Raw genomic sequence first — 24,709 nt, 5'->3', positions numbered from 1 at the left:
TCCATGACCAGCAGGCTCTCCGCCGTATCACGAGGCGTGGCCGTGCACGCATGCTCAGTCGCACAGGTCTAGTTGTGCTCTTGCTTTGTTCTGCTCCACGCCAAACCACCGAGAAACCAAACCCTATTGGGTGACTCATCACGACATGGTGAGCGAGACACAGTCCACTCACTCATCGTCATCGCCCTCCATGGATTCTTCTTCTGCATCCGTCTCTTCTCCCCCTACCAATCCTCTGAATCCCCCACGGGCCACGGCTGTCACCATTGCTGCTATGCTAGCTCGACCCGCGCTACCAAGCAAGTATCATGGGGTGTTTGGTTCGTGACATCTCCAGCTGTCCTGAGCTGCCGCCCGGTCCGGTCGTCGTTGTCACCTTCTCCCGTAGTGGGATGTGTGGGGCGCCATTGCCAACCCTGGCTTGCCGCTTTTCAGCAGTTGGGAGGACCATCAGACCATGCGCAATTTTCCCTGGATCCTGATGATGCAACGGTTCCTGCTCGGAATCATGCTAAAGTTGCTTGCTCCTGTTGCTGAATCATCGAGGCATGCTAGGCGCGTATGATCGCTGCGCCAGAAAGCGAAAAGATGTGAGCGAGCACTCGGACTGCTGCCACTCACGCTTTCTCTGAGCATTCCACTCGTGGCCCTGGCTGACGCCCAGGATTTGCTTGGATAAGCCGCCCTACTTTCATTTTTCAGGTTTACACCGCTGCATTCAGCTGAAAATTGGGACTTGTGGTATATTCCAGACCTCTGCAAATTGCGATCGGATACACCCAACCCAGGGCACGGATGGGCCCAACCAAACGGTCTTTGGAGTATACAAAGATCCGGAGTACTGGCCGTCAAACAAATGCAGCAGAGGCGCAGAGCTTTTGGTGGGTGACCTGGGCCTTTTCACTGTACTTCACCATGAGGCCAACGCTGAACGCAGCAGCATGGCAGCTTGCTGCAGTACGCTGCGTGCGCGGAGAACGGCAGAGCGAGGAAAAGGGTGTGGTTCGTGGTACGGCGTTTGAGATGAGACGCGCTCGCGAGATTCAACCGGTCAGCCGGAGGCCGGAGCTGTGACTTGTTTGTTTCCTTCCTCCGGGACGGCCGGATATCAACGGGCGGTGCGTGGCAGAAGAGGCCAGGGCCAATCAGTGGACACCATGCTCCTTCGTCCTCCTGCTGCATGCACTCTGAAACACTGGCGAGGAAAAGAGAGGCATGGCCATGGCCATGGCCCTGCATGGGGCATGGGCACGTCTTCGGGTTCACCGTTAACAGTGCTCCGGCTCGGCCGCTCCTGGAAGGATTGCTCACCCACCAGTCCTCCACTCCTCCTAGGCAGCAGTAGGCACGCCCCCGCGCGCTAGCGTCTGGATTTGACCGGCGACTGAACGCTGCTGCTGCCGTGCCCATGCTGCGCCTGCCGCGGCCGCAGGGCTCGGCCTGGCCGAATGGGCGGATGGATCCCATGTGCCCTGCCTGCCCTGCGCGCGCGTCCTGTTGCTCCAGCTCCTCCTGAAAAAAAAAAACTGGCGACATGTGGCGGGGCCGCGGGGGTGCTGTAGCAGCGGAGCCTCCCAGCGAAAATAGGCGCCGGGCACGCTCGCAGGGCTAGCTAACCGCCCGTCCACCCCCGCTGGCTCTTCATCTGTCCGCTGGCGAAATTACTGCCACCCATCCGCTACGTGACAAACGCCGTGGTTACTACAGCGGCAGCACGACGTCGTGCTGCCAAGATTTTACAGCTTCCTTCGGCGGTCTGTCAGGCAAGGCGTTGTGCAGTTCGCCCTAAATCCCAACCTTTGCAGTGGGAAAAAAGAAGATTCCCGTCATATCAAACTTGCGGTATATACATGGAGTACTAAATGTAGACGGAATTAAAAACTAATTGCACAGTTTTGTTTTACTTTGCAAGACGAATCTTTTGAGCCTAATTAGTCAATATTTGGACAATAATTTACAAATAGAAACGAAACGCAACAATGTGATACAGTACTAGCACAGTAATTTTGACACTTCAAAATTGGGCAACTAAACATGACCCAAGTCTCTCTTTTCCCCCTCTGGTTGCTAGCGACCGTGGGCGAATGATTGAGAGCCCAAAACACGCCAATGCGTTGGCAAACTGCACTGCATGCACACAATATACGTGACAGGTCATAGGGGTTAGGGGAGGGGGGTGCTTAGTTGCTCGGTTAAGAAAAGATTAGCATGGAGGAAGGACAGCTGCTCCCGCTGGTGATCGTGCACCTAACGGGGGAATGTGGAGCCAATAATTGGAGACGGGCCGCCCGGCCGATTAGCGGCTTGTTTATCCGTTCCGTTCCGGCCTACTCCTCCGTATGATTAGCGGGACGTCCCAGCAGCAGCGGCGCGCCAGCGATGGTGGCTGGGATGGAATGTGGATAGGGCGAGAAGAGAATGTTCTCTCCTCCGGGTGCTTTGTTTAGTTGCCAATCTTCTTTTAAAGTTAAGCTGCCCTAATCAGGATCAGTTATTGTGTCCGATGTTGCCATAAAGCCACTCCCCAGCGCCAGGTACACCGGTACAGTACTTGTATTATAAAAGATGATGGTGCTGGCTCTTCTAGATTCATCAATGCTACGTGCCTTGTCGTTTCCCTGCTGCTGCGTACCGTGACGAGCTGTAGTGCAGTGTACTCGACCATATATCGATGGCACGAAACTTTTTTTTTCTTAAGGTAAGGCCAAAGGCTGCGGGTGCTGCTGCACTCTCGGCTCTCCAGGGAGCTAGGTCAAAGGCTGCAAGCTTCAACGATGGTTTTGGGACCCATGGGAGGTGCCTACCTGGATACACGTCATCTACCTAGTGGCAGCCTTTGTGGTGGGACCCATATGCCATTCTTTCTTCCATGCTTCTTCCTCTCCACTCATATTAAGGCTGCGTTTGGTGCCTTTACTTTATTTTTAGCATTTTTAGCACGTGTCGTATTGAATGTTTAGATATTAATTAGGAGTATTAAACGTAGACTATTTACAAAACCCATTACATAAGTGGAGGTTAAACGACGAGACAAATCTATTAAGCCTAATTAATCCATCATTAGCAAATATTGACTGTAGCAACACTTTGTCAAATCATGGACTAATTAGGCTTAATAGATTCATCTCGCCGTTTAGCCTCCACTTATGTAATAAGTTTTGTAAATAGTCTACATTTCATACTTCTAATTAGTATCTAAACATTCAATATGACAGGTGCTAAAAATAAGCAGGAGAAACCAAACTAGGCCTAAGGGGTGTTCGGTTCCACTGACTATCGTGTCACATCAAATATTCGGATACTAATTATGAGGATTAAACATGAGCTAATTATAAAATTAATTACACAGATGGAGGCTAATTCACGAGACGAATCTATTAAGCCTAATTAATCAATCATTAGCAAATGGTTACTGTAGTATCACATTGTCAAATCATGGACTAATTAGACTTTATAGATTCGTCTCGCAAATTAATCTCCATCTATACAATTGGTTTTGTAATTAGTTTATATTTAATACTCCTAATTAGTATCTCTTGTTATAGGAATTTTAGAATACGCGGAAGAATCAAACACCCCCTAATCCTCGCTGCCGCTGTGAGCCGTCGGAGGCCCACTGGCCTATCCGGACAGCTTGTCGCTGTTGAGCTCGACGGTGTAGTCGTGGGAGCCGCCGGAGGCCCACTGGCCGCTGCACACAAGTGCGTCTCCGCGCGGAATGTTCGAGCTGTCCGTTCAACTCCTCGACCATGCTCTCCGCCAAGTCGTAAGCCGCCGTCAGGCCCAAGAGAACATCTCCTCGCTTTATCAGGCCGGCAGTCGACCGATAGTAACATAAGCGAACGGAAGCCTCGACTCCGCACATGCATTGTTCAATATTCAGGCTTTGCCCCGTCCAGCGCAGAATAGTTGGGATCTCAAATTTCTTTATGGATTGTGCTTTGCGGTTGGAAATTGGAGGCTTGCCCCGTTCAGTGCATCTTGCCTCTCTTCATTCATTCAATTCGAAGCAAGAATTTGATTGTGTGCCCGCAGCTACGCATTGCTCTCCTGAATGGCCGCCCACTGTGCTGAACTGCTGATTCGTTGGTTCTCGCAGTAGCCGCAGTACCCACGGCCCACCGTGGAGCTCCTGGGTTCTTTATCAGAAAATGAGGCAGTATATTGGAATTTAGAACCACACATGGGTTCTTGTCGTAATTCATAGTACTGGCACATTGATCTCATCTGACTCGGTCCAACGACCGAGTCGGAGTCCTTGGTCGTGCCTTGATCGGGGACGCCTAACCGTACATAGTTAGCGAGCCCTTGTCATGCAGCGCTATAAAAGGAGGTGGGGGCGGTGGCATGCACGCTAAGGTTCACCGTGCCACCAGACCCACCGACAAACCCTATAACTCGATCTAGCCCTAGCGCTGAAGCGGCGGGAAGCACCACCGCCACCTCGCCGCCACCGTCTCCGCCCTCGCCGTCAAAACCGCTGTCACCACCATGGCGAGCTTGTCCTCCAAGCCGATGGTGGTGCCCTCACTGTCTCTACTCTTTCTCTCTCTCGACTACTCTCGGTTGTTCCTGTTTAGATCTAAGGCTTGTTTTTACCCTAAGAAACAGGTTGTTAACCCGCTAGACGTACACCTAGAGATCCTAGAAATTTAACAATGGTACCAGGAGCCAAACTAGCGTGTAGATTTAGTCGGGGTCAGAAATTAAAAGCAATTAGAAGGAGATGATTCAAATCAGTAGCAAAACCCCAACCCTAAGAAGTTCACAACGGCCGCCAGACCTTCGATCAACGGCTGTCGGTAGGAAAAACTCTAACCCTAAGAAGAAAGGGGAAGAACCAGAGGAAAAGAAGGGGGTTGGGGAGCTTATCGGATCCGTCCAGAAAGAAGACGGAGCCGGCGCGGGGTGCCCGGGGCACCGTCGCTAGTTTGCTCGACGGTGGCGCCACCACTCGAGCGCATCCCCCGGCGAGAGGACCAGCGGTTACGCCGTCCCCTGCCATAGGTTCGCCGAGGGGAAGCCACAGGCAGCGGGCCTACCGGGGAGCCGCGCGCGCGCCTTGGGCTCCAGGGGGGCGCAAGCTTTGCTGGCCCAGGCCCAGGTTGTGGACTACCAAGCAGCGCGGGCGAGCGCGCGAGGTAGGTCGGGCTGCATTCTCGCGCGGGCCGGCATTACAATGCAAATAGAGCCTAGGGGAGCGCGAGAAGGCTTGGCCAAAGGTCGGGCCGCTAGTTGGGCCGTTTTCGCGTGTTTGGTGATGTGGGCTGAGACGAGCACCACTGTGCGAGTTGGGCCATGCCGCTTCCTCGTTCGGGCTAGAAGAATAATGCAAATTGAGCCCGTTTTCATTTTTCATTTTCTAGTGATTTTTGCAATTTCTGGAAATTGATTAATGGCTCAAATAAAATAATTTTTAAGGAATTTTCCTGTGGGTAAAATCCACAAATTAAGTTTAAGGCTCAACAAGCTTCTGCTATGTTAAGTTGAATTTTTTGGCATTATTTTGCCAATTTATGCATTAAGTTGAAGTTTTTAGTCTATTTTTCTAATTAAATTGGAACAAACGGGAAAATTTAATTAGAAAATAAGTATTTTTTCTGAGTATAATAATTTTATCTACTGACCAATGCACTATTGTGCTGATAATTTTTATTTTATCATTATTGATTCTATTTCTGCTCAACGGTGATATAGAATTAATATTGAGAAGTTTTATATTTTAATTTGACCAACGTTGAATTAACTCGAATTTTTTTTGATTTTTTATTTTTAGGCAAGTCTTTAAGTTATATCTCGTTCATAGAGCCCCTCAATGGAGGGAATTATAGCTTGTGGTGAGAGAAGATTGAGATAGCGCTTGCGCTGTCAGATATTGATCTAGCACTGATTGATCCCTGTCCCATAGCTTCTGAGAACCCAGTGAGGGGTGAGGATGAGAGCGAAGAAAATTTCAACGCTCGAGTGTGTAATCATGCGCCAATTAGAATGAAGTATGATCTTGATCGTGCACAGTGGGATCAGTCAAACCAAAAGTGCATGATGGTGATTAAGAGCTTCATTGTGGAGGTAATAAGGGGAGCAATCCTAGAGTGTAACACCGCCAGGGAGTATCTAAGGAAGATGGAGAATCAGTTTACTGGCTCTTCAAAGGCTTATGCAAGCACTCTTATGAAGCGTCCCCACGTAAGCAGAGACTAAATGTGATACAAATACCAGGCCTAGGAGGCTGGTAACACATTTATTCAGCAGATAGTTAAGAAACGTACAACTCCCGAGGGAGCGAGAGAGAAAGATACGCCCAAACGAGAAACAACACAAACACACTAACAACTTAGGCTACTGTCCAAATGAACACTAGACAACATCCGGCACTACACGGTAGCAGAAGCATCCTGTGAAAGCCCAATGCCATAGGCACGTCGGGTGCGGAGGCAACCTTCTACTCGAAGTCTTCACCGGCAACAAAGTTCGGGTCTTCCTCTGATCTAACAAAGTAAGGGTGAGTAAAAAATTACTCAACAAGTCCAACCTCTCCCACGAAGGGGGGATAACTAGAATATGCATAAGGTATAACAAGGATCAAGCAAGGGTTCATTTGCAGTAAAGCTAGATTTTTACACATGCAAGGGGTTCACTTAAAAAAAAGGTTTTTCACAAAGCATTTATTTAGCAACCGAATAATTGAGTGGGGCTGATCCTACACAAAGGATACAAATTTTAATGCTACCGGACTCCGCGTCCGCGGTAGCTCACGGCGCAACTGCCGGACACCTCCAAAATCCAACACACATCATGAAAATCATCCATCTCCCAAAAGCTACTTATGTGCCCAAACCGTAACTCATCCAATACCGTGGACACATATATTCGTATAGGTTTTAACGCTGCAGAGGTGTACACTTTACCCACAAGTAGGGTACTGCAGCATGATCACTTTAATGTCAGTGCGAATCCTATCAAAGCTATTACCCACCTTAGCTAAAACCTAACTAGCCAACACGGAAGCAACCAAGGGGTTAACGACCTACCAACGAGGTCTTAACCGGGACCTAAGCCACGCATGCTTCATCCTTCTCCATGGTCTTCTGTTGCTCACCAACTCTCCTAATGGCTAACAGACTAGCTAGTGGAATTTATGCTAAGCCTTTGCCGCATACAAAGGTCGAGTGGTTGTACGATGGATTGGGTTAGACAAGATGACACATCAACTCGGTCCTTAACCAAGACAAGATGGATATCTCCCAGCCCGCTCAACCACTAAGGTACGAGCCCAACTTGGCATTTCACACAAGAAATACCCATCCGTCTCAACTAAACATTCTCTTTTATCTTTCATCAAAACCCCATTTATTTTCTCCAAAACACTTACGCATTTATCTTTGTCAAAACATTGTATTCATGATTGAGTTGTATCAAAGAAAGTAACCAAGTCCTAAGCATTCCAGCAGCAATTATCCTCTAAACAGAGCATATCATATTTAGAGATAATTCTAGGTCATCAAGGAATAATCATAGAAATCAAGGGGTGGCTATCCAACCGGGTTTTAAGCAGTAAAATAATATACAATTTATAAAAATAGCCAATAGGTTGTGTATGTAAAACTAGGATAAATATGCATCAAAGGGTGAGATTGGACTCGCCGTCCTCAAAGCCTTCCGGGAGTTCCTGCTCACGGTATGGGTCCTCGGGCTCCGGCTCACGGTACTAGCCTCCTAACTCCTCTTCGGGCTCCTCTTCCTTGGGCACTTCGTTAACTACAACACACATAAGCAAATCACACAAATAAATAAAAAAGAAAGAGGTTTTTAGAACCGTACATTGAGCTCGAGGAGAGAGAGGGAAGGACATAGAGCTAGAAAGGGTGTTTATTAGGAAGATTGTAGGCAATTGGTTTGAAATATATTTAGAAATGTTGTGGTCAAATTTGGGGATCGCGGGATGTGATTAGGTGCATAAAATGACAGCGAATCTGTGATTTTGGCGCTAAAATAAAGGTTCAATGGACCTCTTTGTAAGAAAAAGTGAGAGATGGAGGGGCTCAGGTGTAAAAATGTGATGAGGGTGTCTCCTGGTGCAATTCAGGAAGGAGGTGGGTTTGGTGAAAAGGGCGAGGGGGGGCTCTTTGCGTGGCAGGGAAAAAAAGAGGGGGTAAAAGGCAAATTTGCCTTCTCCTTCTCAAAATAGAGGAGGGGAGGGGGAACAAGGCTTGGGCGGCCGACCGGCGGCGACTGCCCGCACGGCGGCGCGCGCCCATGGCCGGGGAGTGGGGGAAACGGAAGAGGAGGGTGAGGGGGACCAATTCCTCCCCTCACATTGGGCGAAGGAGGCGCGGAGGGGTGGCCTCGACGGTGGCCGGCGAGAGGCGGCGATTGGGGCAACGAGTGGCTTTGGGTGGCAGCGCTGGTAGGAAATTGGAGGGACAGGGAGATGGCGTGGAGCTTGGTGGTGGCCTCAGGGTGGAGCGGAGGGCCTTTTATAGGCGAGCTCAGGGCCGACGACGGTAGGGGCCGGGCACTTGGCCGGCGGGCGACGCGGTGGAGCGGGGCCGGTGCGGGAGCGGCACGGAAAGGTACGCGTGGAGAAGTGCGGCGCTGTGGCGTGCGGTGCGGCGACTAGGTGGCGGGCGGCATGGTGACTAGGCAGCGGGCGGGATTCGTGGCGTGAGGCCGGCGCAGGCGGCGGCATGGCAGCGGGTGGCGAAGCCAGGCTGGCACGCGCGGCACGCGGGCGAGCGTGAGTGCGGGGCGCAGGGTTTGGCACGGGCGTGGGTTGTGCAGCGCGGTAGCGGCGAGCGGGGCGCGGTCAGGGGCGCGAGGTGGGACTGAGGGGCGCGGTAGGGAGGTAGGGTTCTGGCGTGCACGTGGAGAAGAATGAAGAGAGGAAAAGGAAAAGGAGGAAGGGAAATAAGAAAGGAAGAGAGAGATAGGAGGGGGAGGGGTAAAATGGTAAAATAGATTTGAGGATTGATTTGATAGTGCACAGGGTACGGTCAAAGTCGCACAGCGATGGAAAGAAAGACAATGGGAACGGCGGAAGCGGTCGGCTGGCAACGTGGCACAACGCGCGGAGAGGAAAAGAATAGAAATGGACGGTGGTTGTCTTCGGTGTGCTGGGATGACGAATTCGCCGAGAAGACGGGATCTGGAATCTCAAGCACTGAAAAGATTTTGAAAATAATTTTTAGCGAGTGATTTAATTTGGTGAATTTAGGGACGTTACATCTTATTAAGAAGCTTGTTACTGAAAAGTATACTGGTGGTATAATAAGGGAGCACGTATTGAGGATGAGTAACATGGCATCCAAGCTCAAGCCTATGGATATGGAGTTCAAAGATGAGTTTGTAGTCCATTTGACCTTTGCCTCCCTACCCAAGGAGTTTGAGGCTTTTGTTGTTAATTACAACTCACAGCCAGATAAGTGGGGGCATTGAAAAGCTGATTGCCATGTGTGTGTAAGAAGAGGAAAGAATTAAGGACTCACGTGGTGATTCTATCAATACACGAGGCAAAATAAGAAGAGGAATTATCATAACAATAATTCTAAGCCACAAGGAAAACCTCAGTGGGAAAATACCTCTTCTTCTAAGGCACATGAAAAGGCTCCATTAAATGATCACCATCAGAGATCAAACCATGAAGAGGTGGTGGACAAGAATACTTGCAAGTGGTGCAAGAAGAAGGGACACTACCAGAAGGATTGTGTGGATTTCCTAAAGCATCTGTGTAATAAAGTTGAGGACCTTATTACATTTGTAGATTAGTCCTTATATTTAAGTTATACAAAATCTACTTGGTGGATTGATTCAGGTGCAACTGTTCATGTTGCAAATTCATTACAGGGATTCCATACGAGGAGAACCCTGCAAAGAGGAGAAAGAAGCATTAAAGTAGCAAATGGCCATCAGAGAACTCCCATTAGAATTGGTTGATGGTTTTGTACTTCATCTAAGAGATATTCTCTATGTACCCTCTTTGCATAGAAATTTAATAAGTGTATCGCGTTTAGACAGTGATGGTTTTGCTTGTCATTTTGGTGATGGACAATGTAAGGTTAAGTTTCATAACAAGTGTGTTGGTCTTACCTTCAGACAAGATGAGCTTTATTTGCTATCACTTTGTGAGAATGTGAATGTTGTAAGCGCTAAGAATGTGAATGCCTCCTCGTCTATGAAAGTAAGAAATAAGCGGAAAAGAATTGATGACATATCTTCAAAATTATGGCACTGTCGTTTAGGCCATATTTCGAGGGGGAGAATTCACTACTAGAAAAATGACCTCTCATTCCTAGCCTTAGTACCGGTTGTTTTTGGATCTAGTACTAATGTTAGAATTAGTACCGGTTTTAAAATTGAGATCCCACGGACCCCTCTTAGTACCGGATGGGGGTTCCAACCGGTACTAGAGGGTTCCATCACCCAGCACTTAGATTTTTTACCACTTCAGTCCATGCGCGCTTCTTTATTTTGCGCATGCCCATCCCGTCTCCCTCCCTCTTGCACTCCTTATCTTCTCCAGAGCCGCACCCCCCTCCCTCCTTCTTCTCCCTCCCGCTCCTCTAGATCTCCACTGGCGCCGCGCCCCTCTCCCTCCCTCTCTTCCACTGGTTCCCTCCCTCCCTCTTCCTCTCGCGTGCCTCCCTTGGCCTCCCCACACCTCCCCCCTCCGGTCGCCCCTCACCTCGTGCCTGGGGCGAGGAGCACCGGCGGGGTGAGGCGCAGCGGCGGTGGCGGCTTGGTGGCGCGCGACGAGCCCCCCCTCTCTCTGCAGGATGCGGTGGCGGGGGCGAGTGGAGGCGGAGGGGGCCGGGAGTAGGAGGAGGAGGTGGGTGTGGAGGGGGCCGGCGTGGGTTGGGGCGGAGGAGGAGGGGGCTGACGTGGTTTGGGGCGGAGGAGGAGGAGGCAGCGGCGGGATGGTGGCGGGAGCGAGTGGAGGCGGAGGGGGCCGAGAGGAGGAAAGGAGGCGGTGGGGGGTGGGGGCCACCGCCAGTGGGGGAGCGGGAGGTCGGTGGGGGGATTTTTGATTTTTTTTATTTTTTAACACCCTCTAGTACCCCTCTAGTACCGGTTATTTCAACCGGTACTAGAGGGGGGTCTGGGATCTGTATTAGAGGTCCTTTTTCTAGTAGTGATTGAACAGTTAATTAAGGAATCAATTCTTCCACCCTTAGAATTTTCAGATTCAGAGCAATGCATTGATTGCATTAAGGGAAAGCATGTTAAGAAAATCAAGAAAGACACCAAACGAAGCATAAAAATTTTAGAAATAATTCACACAGACATATGTGGTCCATTTCCTGTGACATCTGTGGATGGTTATGATTCATTTATAATATTCACAGATGATTATTTACGTTATGGCTATATTTATCCAATTAAGGAATGATCAGAAGCGTTGGATAAATTTAACATATTTAAGGCTGAAGTAGAAAATCATCATAATTTAAAAATTAAGATAGTAAAATCCGACCGTGGGGGGAGTACTACGGTCGACATACCCCATATGGCCAAGTTCCTGACCCTTTTGCAAGTTTTCTACATGAAAATGGCATAGTTGCCTAGTACTCCATACCGGGCGAGTCTTAGCAAAATGGAGTAGCTGAAAGACGCAACCATACCTTAATGGATATGATGAGAAGTATGATAAGTTACTCCGCTCTACCGATTAATTTGTGGATGGAGGCATTAAAAACCACCATTCACATTCTTAATTGAGTCTCAGTAAGTCGGTGTCTAAAACACCATATGAATTATGGACTGGACGAGAGCCCTCACTAAATTATTTGCGTGTGTGAGGCTATCCGGCTGAGGCTAAAGTATTTAACCCAAATATTGGGAAACTAGATTCTAAGACAGTTAGTTGCTATTTCATTGGCTATCCGGATAAGTCAAAAGGTTATCGTTTCTACTATCCTGACACACATACTAGGTTTGTAGAAATGAGACACGCTGCCTTTTTGGAGGATAAGATGATCGGGGGGAGCAGGGTACCTGAGAAATTAGCCTTGAGGAGAAACAGATATACGTACCCACTTCGATGATTTAGGAACCATTTTTCTCGATACCTGTTGCTGCTGCATCGAGAGTGCAGGACACTGTGGTAACAACACTTGTTGTTAGTTCTTCCGTGGCAACAACAAATGAAGATGAGGAACCTGTCCTTCAAGATCCTATAGAACTTGTTGTCACACATGAGGAAGAGCTGCAACAGCCCCATATAGAAGGTGCGCCAAATGTTGAGGCCCCCAGAAGGTCTCAAAGAGTTAGAAAACCATCTATTCCTGATGACTACGAAGTCTATGTCAGTGAATAAATTCAAATGGAGGGAGATCCCACCTCATTTGAAGAAGCCATGAGAAGCGCTCATCGAAAATCGAAATGGCTACCTATGGAAGATGAAATGAGATCTATGAGTAGCAATAAAGTCTGGAGTTTAGAAGAAATTCCTAAAGGAGCCAAGACAGTAGGTTGTAAATGGATCTACAAAATAAAATGTGACTCCAGAGGGAATGTTGAAAGATATAAAGCACGACTTGTGGCAAAAGGCTTCACGCAAAGAGAAGAAATACATTATAATGAGACATTTTCTCCAGTCTCATGTAAGGATTCCTTTAGAATCATAATAGTTTTAGTGGCGCACTATGACTTAGAATTACATCAGAATGTAAAGACGGCATTCCTCAACAGGGACTTAGATGAAAATGTTTACATAGCACCATCCAAAGGTTTTATCGTGGAAGGAAAAGAACGTATGGGATGCCCCCTAAAGAAAATCCATTTATGGATTAAAACAAGCCTCCAGACAGTGGTATTTGAAGTTCGATGAAACAATAAGAAAAATTGGGTATAGTGAGAATAAGGAGGACAATTACGTTTATGCAAAGTTCAAGAGTGGAAAATTCATTTTCCTTATCCTGTATGTAGATGATATCTTACTCACCAGTAGTGATGTTAGTTTGCTATTGGAGACGAAGAAGTTCTTGTCCTTGAACTTTGATATGAAAGATCTCGGTGAAGCTTCATTTGTTTAAGGAATTGAAATTCACTGAGGTAGAAGAAAAGGGGTTTTAGGATTATCACAAAAGGCATACTTAGAAAAGATTTAAAAAAGTATAGTATGCATGTGAGTAAACCTACGCCTTCTTCCATAGTCAAGGGTGATAGATTTGGGAAATTTCAGAGTCCCAGGAACCAATATGAGATCGATCAAATGAAAGCGGTTCTATATGCTTCAACTGTCAGAAGCTTAATGTATGCTTAAGTATGTACACGCCCTGACTTAGCTTTTGTAATCGGGATACTTGGTAGATATCAGGATAATCCAGAAATATATCACTGGAGAATGGTAAAGAAGGCATTGTGCTATACGCAAGACACGAAAGGTCTCATGTTAACATACAGAAGAACTGATTCCCTTGAAATAGAAGGGTACTCAGATTCAGATTTTGCGGGAGATGTAGATGATAGAAAGTCCACGTCAGATTATGTATTCACTCTTGCAAGTGGAGCCATATCGTGGAAAAGCTCCAAGCAAACCATCATAGCATCGTTCACGATGTATGCTGAGTTTGTAGCATGTTATGAGGTCACGGGGCAGGCAAAATGGCTACAAAAATTTGTACTCGGGTTGAAAGTGGAAGACAATATTCAAAGGCCACTCAAGATGTACTGCGACAATGAGCCAGTAGTGTTTTATGCTCACAACAATAAGTCAAGTGGTGCTACCAAACACATTGACATCAAGTTTTAGTTGTGAAAGAGAAAATCCAGAATCATACCATTATTCTAGAGCATATAAGAACAAAGAAAATGCTCGCAGATTCGCTCACGAAAGGCTTACCGCCCAATGTGTTCAGAGAACACTTAGCCAGCATGGGTTTACAGGAAAGCCTATGATCCTTGGATACTAAGGGCCCAGAATAAGAATATGTTTCAAAATAGAAAGGTGTATTGTAGCTGTTAAATCTGATAGTACATAACCGACTATTATGACAAGGCATGCTCTATAGACTGGTCTGTAATGAAACGGGTGCTAAGTTAAGTATTCTAAGTTTGAAACTAAATTTAAGTATGAGATGAGATCAAGGGGGAGAATGTTAGTTTGATTTCATTCGACTCGGTCCAACGACCGAGTCGGAGCCTTGATCACGCCCTAATCGGGGGCACCCAACCGTACATGGTTGGCAGGCCCCATCGCGCAGCGCTATAAAAAGAGGAGGTGGGGCTGAGATCACGCACACCAAGGTTCGCTGCGCCCACCAGACCCAGCGACAAACCCTAGAACCCGGTCTAACCCTAGCACTGAAGCGGTGGGAAGCACCGCTGCCACCTCACCGCCGCCGTCTCCGCCCTCGCCGTCAACACCACCATCACCGCCATAGTGAGCTCGTCCTTCAAGCCTGATGGTGGTGCCCCTACTGTCTCTACTCTTTCTCTCTCGATTACTCTCGATTGTTTCTGTTTAGATCTAAGGTTTTGTTTTTATCTAAAAAATAAGTTGTTAACCCGCTATAAGTACACCTAGAGATCCTATAAATTTAACAGGCACAACTTAGCTAACTGAGAGGAGAAACATCTCATCTCAAAAAGCTTACTGACAAATGCTAATCACTCCATTTTCACCGTGGCTGATCAATGAATCGCGTGAATCCAATCTGAAATTCGCCAGCAGCAACAAGCTAGGAAAGTTTGGGTAAGCTGGGAGCGCACGGCACAGCACAAATAGGAAGCCAGCAGAGGCAATTTGCAGTTACACGCGTTTCAGAATCATCCTTAAGACAGCACGGCGTTGCGCATCAGCCTCACCGCGTCCTTCTTGGCCTCACCGAGGCCGCGTCTGGCGTCGACCACGAGCTACCTCGCTTCCGACCGCCACCCTTCCCGGGGCAGGGACTCGGCGGAGCGCCACCAGAGGAAATCCTCGACGTGGCGGAGTTCAACCGGAGCAGCGGGGTCGTGGGCGTGGCGGACGGTGGCCTCTCCTGGAGGTCCATCGGCCGCTTCCACGGCGATGGCGAGCAACAACAGCTCCAATTTGGAAGGAGGCAGCAATGCAACATCAGGGCACCTGGTGCCGATCTCGCCGGCGCTCCGGCGAGGCGGGGCCCATGGGCAAGCGGTGCAGAGAGGGAGGAGGTCGCGGCTGCTCCATCTAAGAGCTCGCTCGGCCACAGGTGCCGGCCTCTTTTTTAGCCTGTTCGCTTCAGCTTATAAGCCGGTTGAAAAGGTGAAACGGCTGATTCCCCGTGCACCCGACGACACCGACAAGTGAGCCCGTAACACATTGGAAAGGCAACATGGCGCCAGCTCGGCAAAACCAGTGTGGAATCGGGTTGGGGACGTCACATGTCCGGTTTCGTGAGTACGAGGAGCCAAAAAGGACGGTTTTCAAGTCCCAGCTGAAACACAGGCTCAGCCCATAGTCCGTGGTAAATAGAACTTTATCCAACAATTAATTATACACCAAGGCCCGGCCCAATATAGTGTCAATAGCGGTATCTAGCTGTTGGCAAATAGAGGCAGGCCCACTATGGAAAATTAACTCACATACATGATTATCGCATTTCTAGACCCGACTTTGCCCGAACTATTAATCACTAAACTAAAATAACATTGCCGCTTCATAACCAGCAAGCCAGCAACATGGACAAATACCCATCACAGCAGCGTTCTCAAAAGGGCACTTTGGATGGAAATCAATTCCTTTGCCACTATACAATCCATAACCATTGATCAGCTTGAACACAGCAAGATACTCCCTCCGTCCCAACCAAATAGTAGGTCATTTTGGCTTCCAGGTGCATACTAAATATAGTGCATGTCTAAATGCATACAAACATCAATGATCTTAGAAAAGCCAAAACAACCTACAATTTGAAATCTAAAACGGAAGGAGTAACTTAACTGGCTGGAGTACTTGCGGCAAAAAAGATCCAGAGCTCGAACATAATAGCATATTCATCATTTGGTCTCGTACAAACTATATTGTACCAAATTTATCTGACAAAACAGCTGATTCAGACACAAAGCACAAGATATATCTTGTATCACTCCAGTGGGTTCCCATCTGATGTATCTCCCTATATAAGGATAACATAGAACATTCCAAATGGTAACTTCTGGCAGATGACCTGGGGCTAAGAACAAGTTTATCATCAGCTTAGAAGAGAGAGGTTCCCTTGCCCTTCTTGTCGCCACCGATCTCGAAGTGCTTGCACCTCTGAAGTTGCAATTTTGGTGTCAGAAAAACTGAAACACTGATACAGAAACAATACGAAGAAGCGACAATAAAGCGGAGGCAAAAATACCTTGATCGGGTGCTGAGAGTAGTGCTTGCAGCTCTGGCACTGCAGCTTCAGCACAATCTTCTTTGTTGTCTTGGCCTGAAATGCACCAATGCATATTAGTTACATCAAGTAAACAAACCTCATTAGAGCAACATTAAGATTTTCGAAGCAGCATTCAATCATAATGAGCAATTGCAAAGGGCTGGGATTTGTATGAAACCTTCTTGTGGAAAACAGGCTTTGTCTGACCACCATATCCTGACTGTTTGCGGTCATAACGACGCTTCCCTTGAGCTGAAAGGCTATCCTTTCCTTTCTTGTACTGGGTAACCTTGTGCAGGGTGTGCTTCCTGCATTCCTTGTTCTTGCAGTAGGTCTTCTTGGTTTTCGGAACGTTCACCTACAGAATAAATTCAACATAATGAGTCCAAGATACTTATACTAAATAACCTAAAGAATGAACGAACTTAACAGTAGCTCGGATTGTAACAATTCATATCAATAGCTAATCTGGAGTTATGCATCACAGGATTCAAAACAAAAGAAGAATTATTGGTGCATGAGTTTCGCAAAAAGACTGACGCATATTCTAACAGAAACAAAAGACACCAAAAGCTGCACAGGAAAAGCAGCTTAACAAATGAACATAAAACAATAAGCGTTGAAGTTTCCAGCACAAAAATACCAAAAGGACTATAAATAAACTAAGAAAGGTTCCAGAAAAAACATGGACATGGTGAACTAATATTGGAATAGATCATGGATGCCAGTTCCTACTCAAAACCATCCCAAAATGTATCTGTAAAAACAGCAGTCCCATAATTAAATTAGCTTGTAGCAGGATGAGATCTTGCAAAAGTATGTCAGATGGGAGTACCATACAAGCTAGTCCGATGCTTGAATCAATACACATGACATTTGTTAATAGGGCAAAAATGGATCTTCAGTTCCAAAAGATGAGATTTAGTACACGTGTAAGAGGATCTCAAACAATATGGATAACAGATGGTATGAAGACTCATTCACAGGCTCACACAAGTTCAAAGATTAAACTATGGATCTCACAGATAATCTATGAAAACATAATGCAGACACACGAACTCATAAACAATACATAGTTACATACTCAGTTGTATAGTTATGCTTGGGTCATTCCTTGCCTATATCCATATAAACTGAAACATGGTGGCGTTTTGTTCCCGTTGCATAATTGAGATATACAAATGATTGACTAGCAACATGTCGCATAATAGTTTGGTGGCAATTCTAAGTTTCTAACTTGCAAAATAATCAGGAGTTTACTACAATTGCATTACAGGTAGTCATTTGTAAACACATGGTGCCACTAATTTCACTAAGACAGAATACGATGCACACCAGTTGATTCAAGCTTCACTTGAAGTAATCTAGACCAAAGGCCTCTACTTATGCCTGTGCAACCATCAGCTAACATGATTATTTTATCGCTGTAACAAACGAACTGGATGGAGACAATTGACTAGCCTCGTCCACCATAATAATTTTTAGTCGAAAATTGCACAATAAAACAGACGGAATACATATTTCCAAACAACCAGACCTCGCATCTCTTAGCAACTCCAACACACTCAGAAGGTACATACAACACGCAACCCACCGGTTGACCAGCGGGTGAAACGAATCGCCCTCACTAAACTGCCCAACATCTGGGGCTGGCACCGGAATCAAACCACGAACAGGAGGAAACGCGACCACCGCAACGCAAGCATCCAAGGGCAAGTACGATAGGCGCAGAAAGAACAGGAAGAAACTAATTCGATCCTTAGATAGAAAATACAAGGTGGAGGGAGGAGAGGAGCGGGTCGCTGACCATGGCTGCCGAGCTGTAGCTTCCTCCTCCGTCCGTCCGAGTGTCCTGGCGGCGGCGCGAGGTCGGAACCGAAAACCCTAGGTGCGCCCGTTAGCGAGGCTGCTGCGGCGGAGAGATATATCTCAGAAGAGAGGCCTGATGGGCCTGTTCCATGGTCTAACATGTTCGGCCTATCATGTAGATTGCCGGCCCTTTTCTCATTCAGCCCACGAGGGAATAGACGCAGCATGCATTTCTTTTCTCCACGAGAGTATCATACGCGCGCGGGCCCTCTTGGCCCAGAAAATTTCATGCGTCTCGGTCTCCATGTGTCAGTGTCACCTCGTAATTCTTTTTAATAATATGGTCTCTAATATTTTCTTTACGAATCATACCAACATAGACATTTATGAATACGAACGTACGCTCACTTTTATGGAATATTCAGCCTATAAATACAAACACAGACATGAACATGAAAGTACACTCACAATCTATAAATACATGCACGCTATCAAGTGTCAACGAGCATATCGTCTACCGATGAAAGCATAGGGCAGTTAATTCTTGGAATAAATTCAGAAATATGCGAGTACCAGTAATGAATCGAGGATTTAAACCCGAGTAGGTAAGTTCTACGTAAGAAACATGTCATCTCTTAATTATCATGCACAAAGATATAAGTTATATAGAGTAAATCTTCCATCTTTATTAATTATTCCCATGACATACCTCATATCCTTTGTTGTGTCACATACCCACGATATGATGCCATCTTACTATTACTAATTGAAGGCTCCTTTTGAAGCCTCAGTGAAGCCACCTAGGATCCTAGGTGGACACTCTAGAAAAAGAGAGAAATACTAGAAATTCTCACAAAAAAGCAAAACATCTAGCAATCAATCGGTAGACTCAAATTATCATAGCCATTAGATCTATTATGCTTTTTAAAAAATACCCACATATGATATTATGAAAATAGCCTAAAGTAACCCTTAAATCTATATCTAAATTATCCACCTCTACCATTATATAAAATAAACTAAAGTAACCCCTAATATACATCTAAATTACACACTTACCATTATGAAAATAATTTAAAATAACCACTTAATTTGCAACTAAATTGCCAACCACTAATACTTAAAAAATAACTTAAAGCAACCCCTTAAATTTGCATCTATAGCATATGTCCTTATTAAAAATAACTTGAGATAACTCTAAATTTGAATCCAAATCACCTTTATTAATAATATACCCCAATATACACCAATATATAATACTAGATTGTTTATTTCTTACACTATTGATATATGATATAATAATTAAGATTTATACGCATGATATGTGTCACCATTTATAAAGATATAGAAGAAGTGATGGTAATATAAATTTATATGTTCAAATTATAGCTCAAACTTATGGTCCATTAAATAATTTCAGGCGCATACCTGAGATGCAAAGTGAAAAGCTAAGATTTTAAATGTGGATGAAAATTTATAGAGTAATTACTAACTAAAATCTATCACCATTGGATGAAGATAATAAATATATATCTATATAAGTATTGTGTTCTAAATTTAACAAATGAGAGGTAGCTCAAGGTAATCGTTTTGTAGCAATGTGGCCTCAGTTTTTTCATTGTAGACTCCGGATTAGTTCTCATGAGACATGCTAGAAACAAATCCTAAATTCTCAAAAAAAACAACATCAAACATCAATCCTGTAAACTCTAATAATCATAGTCATTGGTCTATTTTATTTTTTTTGAAAATTACCCACCACTACCATTATAAAAATATTCTATAGTAAACCCCTAAACATATATCTAAATTATCGAGCTCTACCATTATAAAAAAAATCTTCATCCAATTTACTCATGCATATTATTATAAAGCATAACTTAAAATGCTATTCTAAATTTGTATCTAAGTTACCCACGTATGTCATTATTAAAAATAACCTAAAGTAAACACCCAAATTTTATCTAATTATCTTCATGTTCATCGTACAAAAATGTCTAAAAGAAAACTAATATGATCCTAAATTGCCTATTTATGTCATTGTTAATATAGAAATACTAAGTTAAGGTATATACGTATGATGGGTGTCACCATGTAGATCATTTATACATGTATGTGAGGAAGTGAGAAAAATAATTGATTTTTATGCTAAACATAATGTATGGAGGTGCGATACAAAATGAAAAAAAATGTGAATGTGGCGTATAGAGTAATTGCTAATTAAAATCAATCACAACTGGACAAAGATAAATACACATCTATATGAGTATTATGTTGAAGTATTAAAAAATGAGAGGAGTGTTAGATAAACAATTTTAATTATTAGGTAGGAGTCTAATTTCTAAATAATTTTCAAATACAATAGCTTTTAAAAATATTAGCCCGTGCTAGTGTACCCTAAACTGCGAAACTAGTGAGATTTTTAACTTTATCAATATATACCAACACTTTGCTCCATTCCGCCGCCGATGAGATCCTTGTAAGGCCTAGGCAAATGCAACTGTGTACCTCATATGCGTAACTTTTTAAAGTTAGCATTGTGTGAGAGTACGTAATAATAAAAATCAAATACGACTAATAGTAGCTGATTCAAATTCAATTTACTAGATTATAAAACAGCGCAAAAGCACAATGCCAATCGTTTATTTGCATTATTCGACCGGCAAATCTGATCCAAAGACAGATACCGGGGCACGCCCACTCGTCTACTCATGGCCTCATGCATGTGCTTGTGGGATCATTTCGACCACTAAAAAAAACGAAATGGTATGAATAATTCCAATATACTTTATCGATTCCTTAAAATCAAAGAAGTTCATGACTAGTTGCTTGGCGCTCCCATCCACTGATTAAAAGTAGACGTTTGATGCAATGCAGGGCTGAACTATAAAGCATGACGTGATGTATGATTATACCGTTTGCATCTCAAGTTGCCTGCATAAAGAGATTCATCGCGTCGTCGACGATCACATGTGCCCTACATAGAGCACCAAATTATTCAGCTCCCAATAATACATATACAAATTAACACCAACAGAGCATATAAGAAAGTCTCAAAGACAGCAAGCTACAAGCATTCACCCTGCTGGCAACTATGCATGCGTTTGAGAAAAGTGATTTATGATTAAGGCCCCGTTTTTTTTCAGGAAGAGCTTCTGGCTTAATTTTAGCTTTTATAAGCTCTAGCCAAAACAAACAAATTGCCTTTTGCAATCGGATTGTAAAAATCCCAGACCGATACAATCTAACAATCCAGCCTGAAGTTTTTGTACCTTCTTTTGTACAATCTGCTTCTTACAATCCACATGCTCTAGCTAAATTGGGTGGAAGTTCAGAAATAGGATTGAAGCTTAGCCTTTTATCCTGCGTTAGTTGTTTCCTTTGTGCTACTTGGTGATCTGTGTGGTTGATCTAAGTGGCATTTTGCGCGTGTTGTTTTAGGGTGGTCTAAGCTGTAGACATTCACTTGTGAATGTTAAGGCCGGAATTTTATTCCTTAATCTAAAAAAAACATGCTCTAGCTAAAACAAACTGGCCCTAAGTTGATGGCCAGTGATTCGTCATCGATTCGTGGTATCCTAACGAACTCTCTGATTCACCATCAGATTATCCAAGGTTTGGCCTCGATCCCGTTGATGCTGGTGTTCATTAGCAACAATAATCATGACACCACCCTAACTAATTCCTTCCCCAAAACGTCTGCGCGCGAACTATAAATCTCTCTATTCTCTACAGCACGCATATACTACAGATCGACATGCACTCCTGTCTAAACGACTGAACAGCTCAAAATTCTCTCTCTGTCTCTCTCTCTCTCTCTCTCTCTCTCTCTCTCTCTCTCTCTGTAATTGAAAAGCATGATACGATTATATATGCTCTTTGCATTCCGTCTGTCTTGATAAAGGGGGTTCGTCGCATCGACCACTCACATGGCATTGACCCAAAGGATGAGCAGAGTGTCAGCAGAGAATGCAAAGCCGCGAACGCAGCAGAGCTTTTGCTGCAATCAGACACTATTCTCCTTGCTGGCACAAGCAGAGAGAATGCTTGGGGTCGCATCGATCGCTCGTGCATGACAGGTAAGTCACGCTAGCCCGGATGCATGATCAGCACCAAGCGAGAACTGATTACAGAGACGAAGAGCGAGAGTAATGATGTACTAGCCAGCCAACCATATGCGTCTGGGAAACGAATGATACAATGGATCAAATGGAGATGGCCAGCGATTCTTCTTATTCTTCATCAATCCATGCTATATCCCAACTAACTGGTGACCTCGTGGGGCTGCAATTCTTTTATCCCGATCGTCGGTTGGTGAACGTGATCGCCTCCATTATCCATGGGTTGGCCTTCATGTCGGTGGTCATTAGCAGCAATCAATCATGACATCATCTCCTCACCAATCGCTGCTCAAATCACGTGTAAGCTACAGTTTGATCGTTTCTTAATTTATTTTGATTGAAATTTTCCGTTCGATCTGTCTCTGCTTTATATGATGGTAGCGAGAAATAAAAGTTGATATGTCATTGCTACGTTGGTAGCAAGGAATTCGAGGTTTGATATGCGGCCATTGCTTCCATATTACTTCCTTCGTTTTAAAATTTTTAGTCATTTTGATTTTCCTAGATACATAATTTTTTTTACGTATCTGGACATAATGCATATATATCTATATATATATATTAAAATTATGAATCTAGAAAAGTCAAAATAACTTACAATTTAGGATGAAGGGAGTAGCAATCTTCATAAACAAATACTCTGTTTTTGAATATATAACATTTAGGATTAGCTGATTAGTTTAAACAAAAGAGTACACAAAATTTATCTACTCTGTAGCTTGGGGATCGTCTACACCTTCTGTTCCGTAAATGAGGAGTTTTGTACAGTTCCATACATGTGAAACACCAGCATTCAACATATCGATCGACGGAGCAATTTAACTTAAGTTTGGTTTTTTGTTCTTTTGTAAACATTTAGGACAAGTTCGAATTATTACCCCTTTTAGAATAGGTGAAGGTTGCATGGCTTGGCTTAAGTGAACAGCCTAGTACCTGGCAAAAAAGGCTATGGTAAACCACCAGATACTGGAGAAAAGAGTGGCTTCCACCAGTTTGTGAAAAAAAAGATGCTAAGTGTTGTGTTTGATTATATTCTTTTTGGTGAAATGTATGTTTATTTCACTTATTATACATGAATGAGGGAAACTCAGACAAAAATGAACACATATTTTACTAATTAAGGGGCAAAATTATTTTGGGAACAACCTTTCTGTGCACCCCCATGCATGGTCTGAAATCCTGCTAACTGCCTTTCACAAACACAAGTCCATCAACCCGAGCTCACACACGGGCTAATGATTTTAAGAGGTATTGTATTAGAAATTTATTTAAAAATTAGACACCCTAGCTAATAGTAAAAATTCTTACCTACATCTCTCTCATTTATTTAATATTCGAACGCAATATTCGTATAAATGAGTACTTATATTTGCCCAATTGTGATTGATTTTTTATTAGTAATTATTTCATACACTTTTTCATCCACATCCATACATTTTTCCACTTTGCATCGCACCTCCGTACGTTGCGTTTAAATGAAAATAAGTATTCTGCATCGCTTCCTCCCATCGTGCATATATAACTTAACTTAGTATATTCTATATTAACAACGATAAAATTAGGTAATTTAGAATCATCAGTTGATTTACATTTGGACATTTTTTATAATGAACATGTATATAATTAGATTAATATTTAATTATTTAATTCATGTTATTTTTCATAACGACATATATGAGACTTAAATATAAATGTAGGATATATTTTAAGTTATTTTCTATAATGACATGTATGGGTAATTTAGATGAAGATTATAGGGTTGCTTTAGATTAATTTTTATAATGATATAGGTGGGTAATTTAGATATATGTTTAGGAGTTTACTTTAGAATATTTTCATAATAACAGTGGTGGGTAATTTTTTTTAAAAAAACAAAATACACCAATGGATATGATAATTAGAGTCTACGTGGTTGATGTCATGATATTTCTAATTTTTGTGAGAATTTTTAAGATCTATATTTTTTCCTAGCACGTATCGTGAGAACAAATGTGGAGTCTCCAATTGAAAAAAATGAGTGCACATAGCTAACAATTAAACCATTAGCTTGAGCTATCATTTGTTAAATATTCCAACACAATACTTATATGGATATGTACTTATTATCTCATCTGATTATGATAGACTTTACTTATTAATTACTCTATAACTTTTTCATCCTATTTACAATCTTTATTTTTTTTCACTTTGCATCTTAGTTATGTGCTTTGAATTTGTTTCATGGAGCCTAAGTTTGAACTATATTTTTAACATGAAAATCTATATTTTATCACTTCCTTTATATATTTATAAATGGTGATATGCATCATGCGTATATATCTTAATTGTTCTTTTCTATACTAAAAATGTAAGAAATAGACTACTTATCATATATTGGTGTTCCTTGTTTTATTTTTTTAATGACATACGGGTAATTTGAATTCATATTTAGGGTTACATTATCTTGTTTTT

General features: G+C 43.8%; 1 protein-coding gene across 1 annotated transcript; it reads right to left on the bottom strand.

Moving 5' to 3' along the window:
• Nucleotides 1-15,935: 15,935 nt before the first annotated feature.
• Nucleotides 15,936-18,295, bottom strand: LOC117841938 (large ribosomal subunit protein eL42). The gene is made up of 4 exons (XM_034722263.2): nucleotides 18,136-18,295; nucleotides 16,507-16,686; nucleotides 16,308-16,382; nucleotides 15,936-16,219 (listed from the first exon to the last, which is right to left on the bottom strand). Exons 1-4 carry the CDS (start codon nucleotides 18,136-18,138, stop codon nucleotides 16,160-16,162), a joined length of 318 nt encoding a protein of 105 aa, XP_034578154.1. The 5' UTR covers nucleotides 18,139-18,295; the 3' UTR covers nucleotides 15,936-16,159.
• Between the last annotated feature and the right edge of the window lie 6,414 nt (nucleotides 18,296-24,709).

The sequence above is a fragment of the Setaria viridis genome, chromosome 2 (assembly GCF_005286985.2).
Source record: "Setaria viridis chromosome 2, Setaria_viridis_v4.0, whole genome shotgun sequence".
In the NCBI taxonomy this organism is placed as follows: domain Eukaryota; kingdom Viridiplantae; phylum Streptophyta; class Magnoliopsida; order Poales; family Poaceae; genus Setaria; species Setaria viridis.
This window is presented reverse-complemented; position numbering and strand designations above follow the sequence as displayed.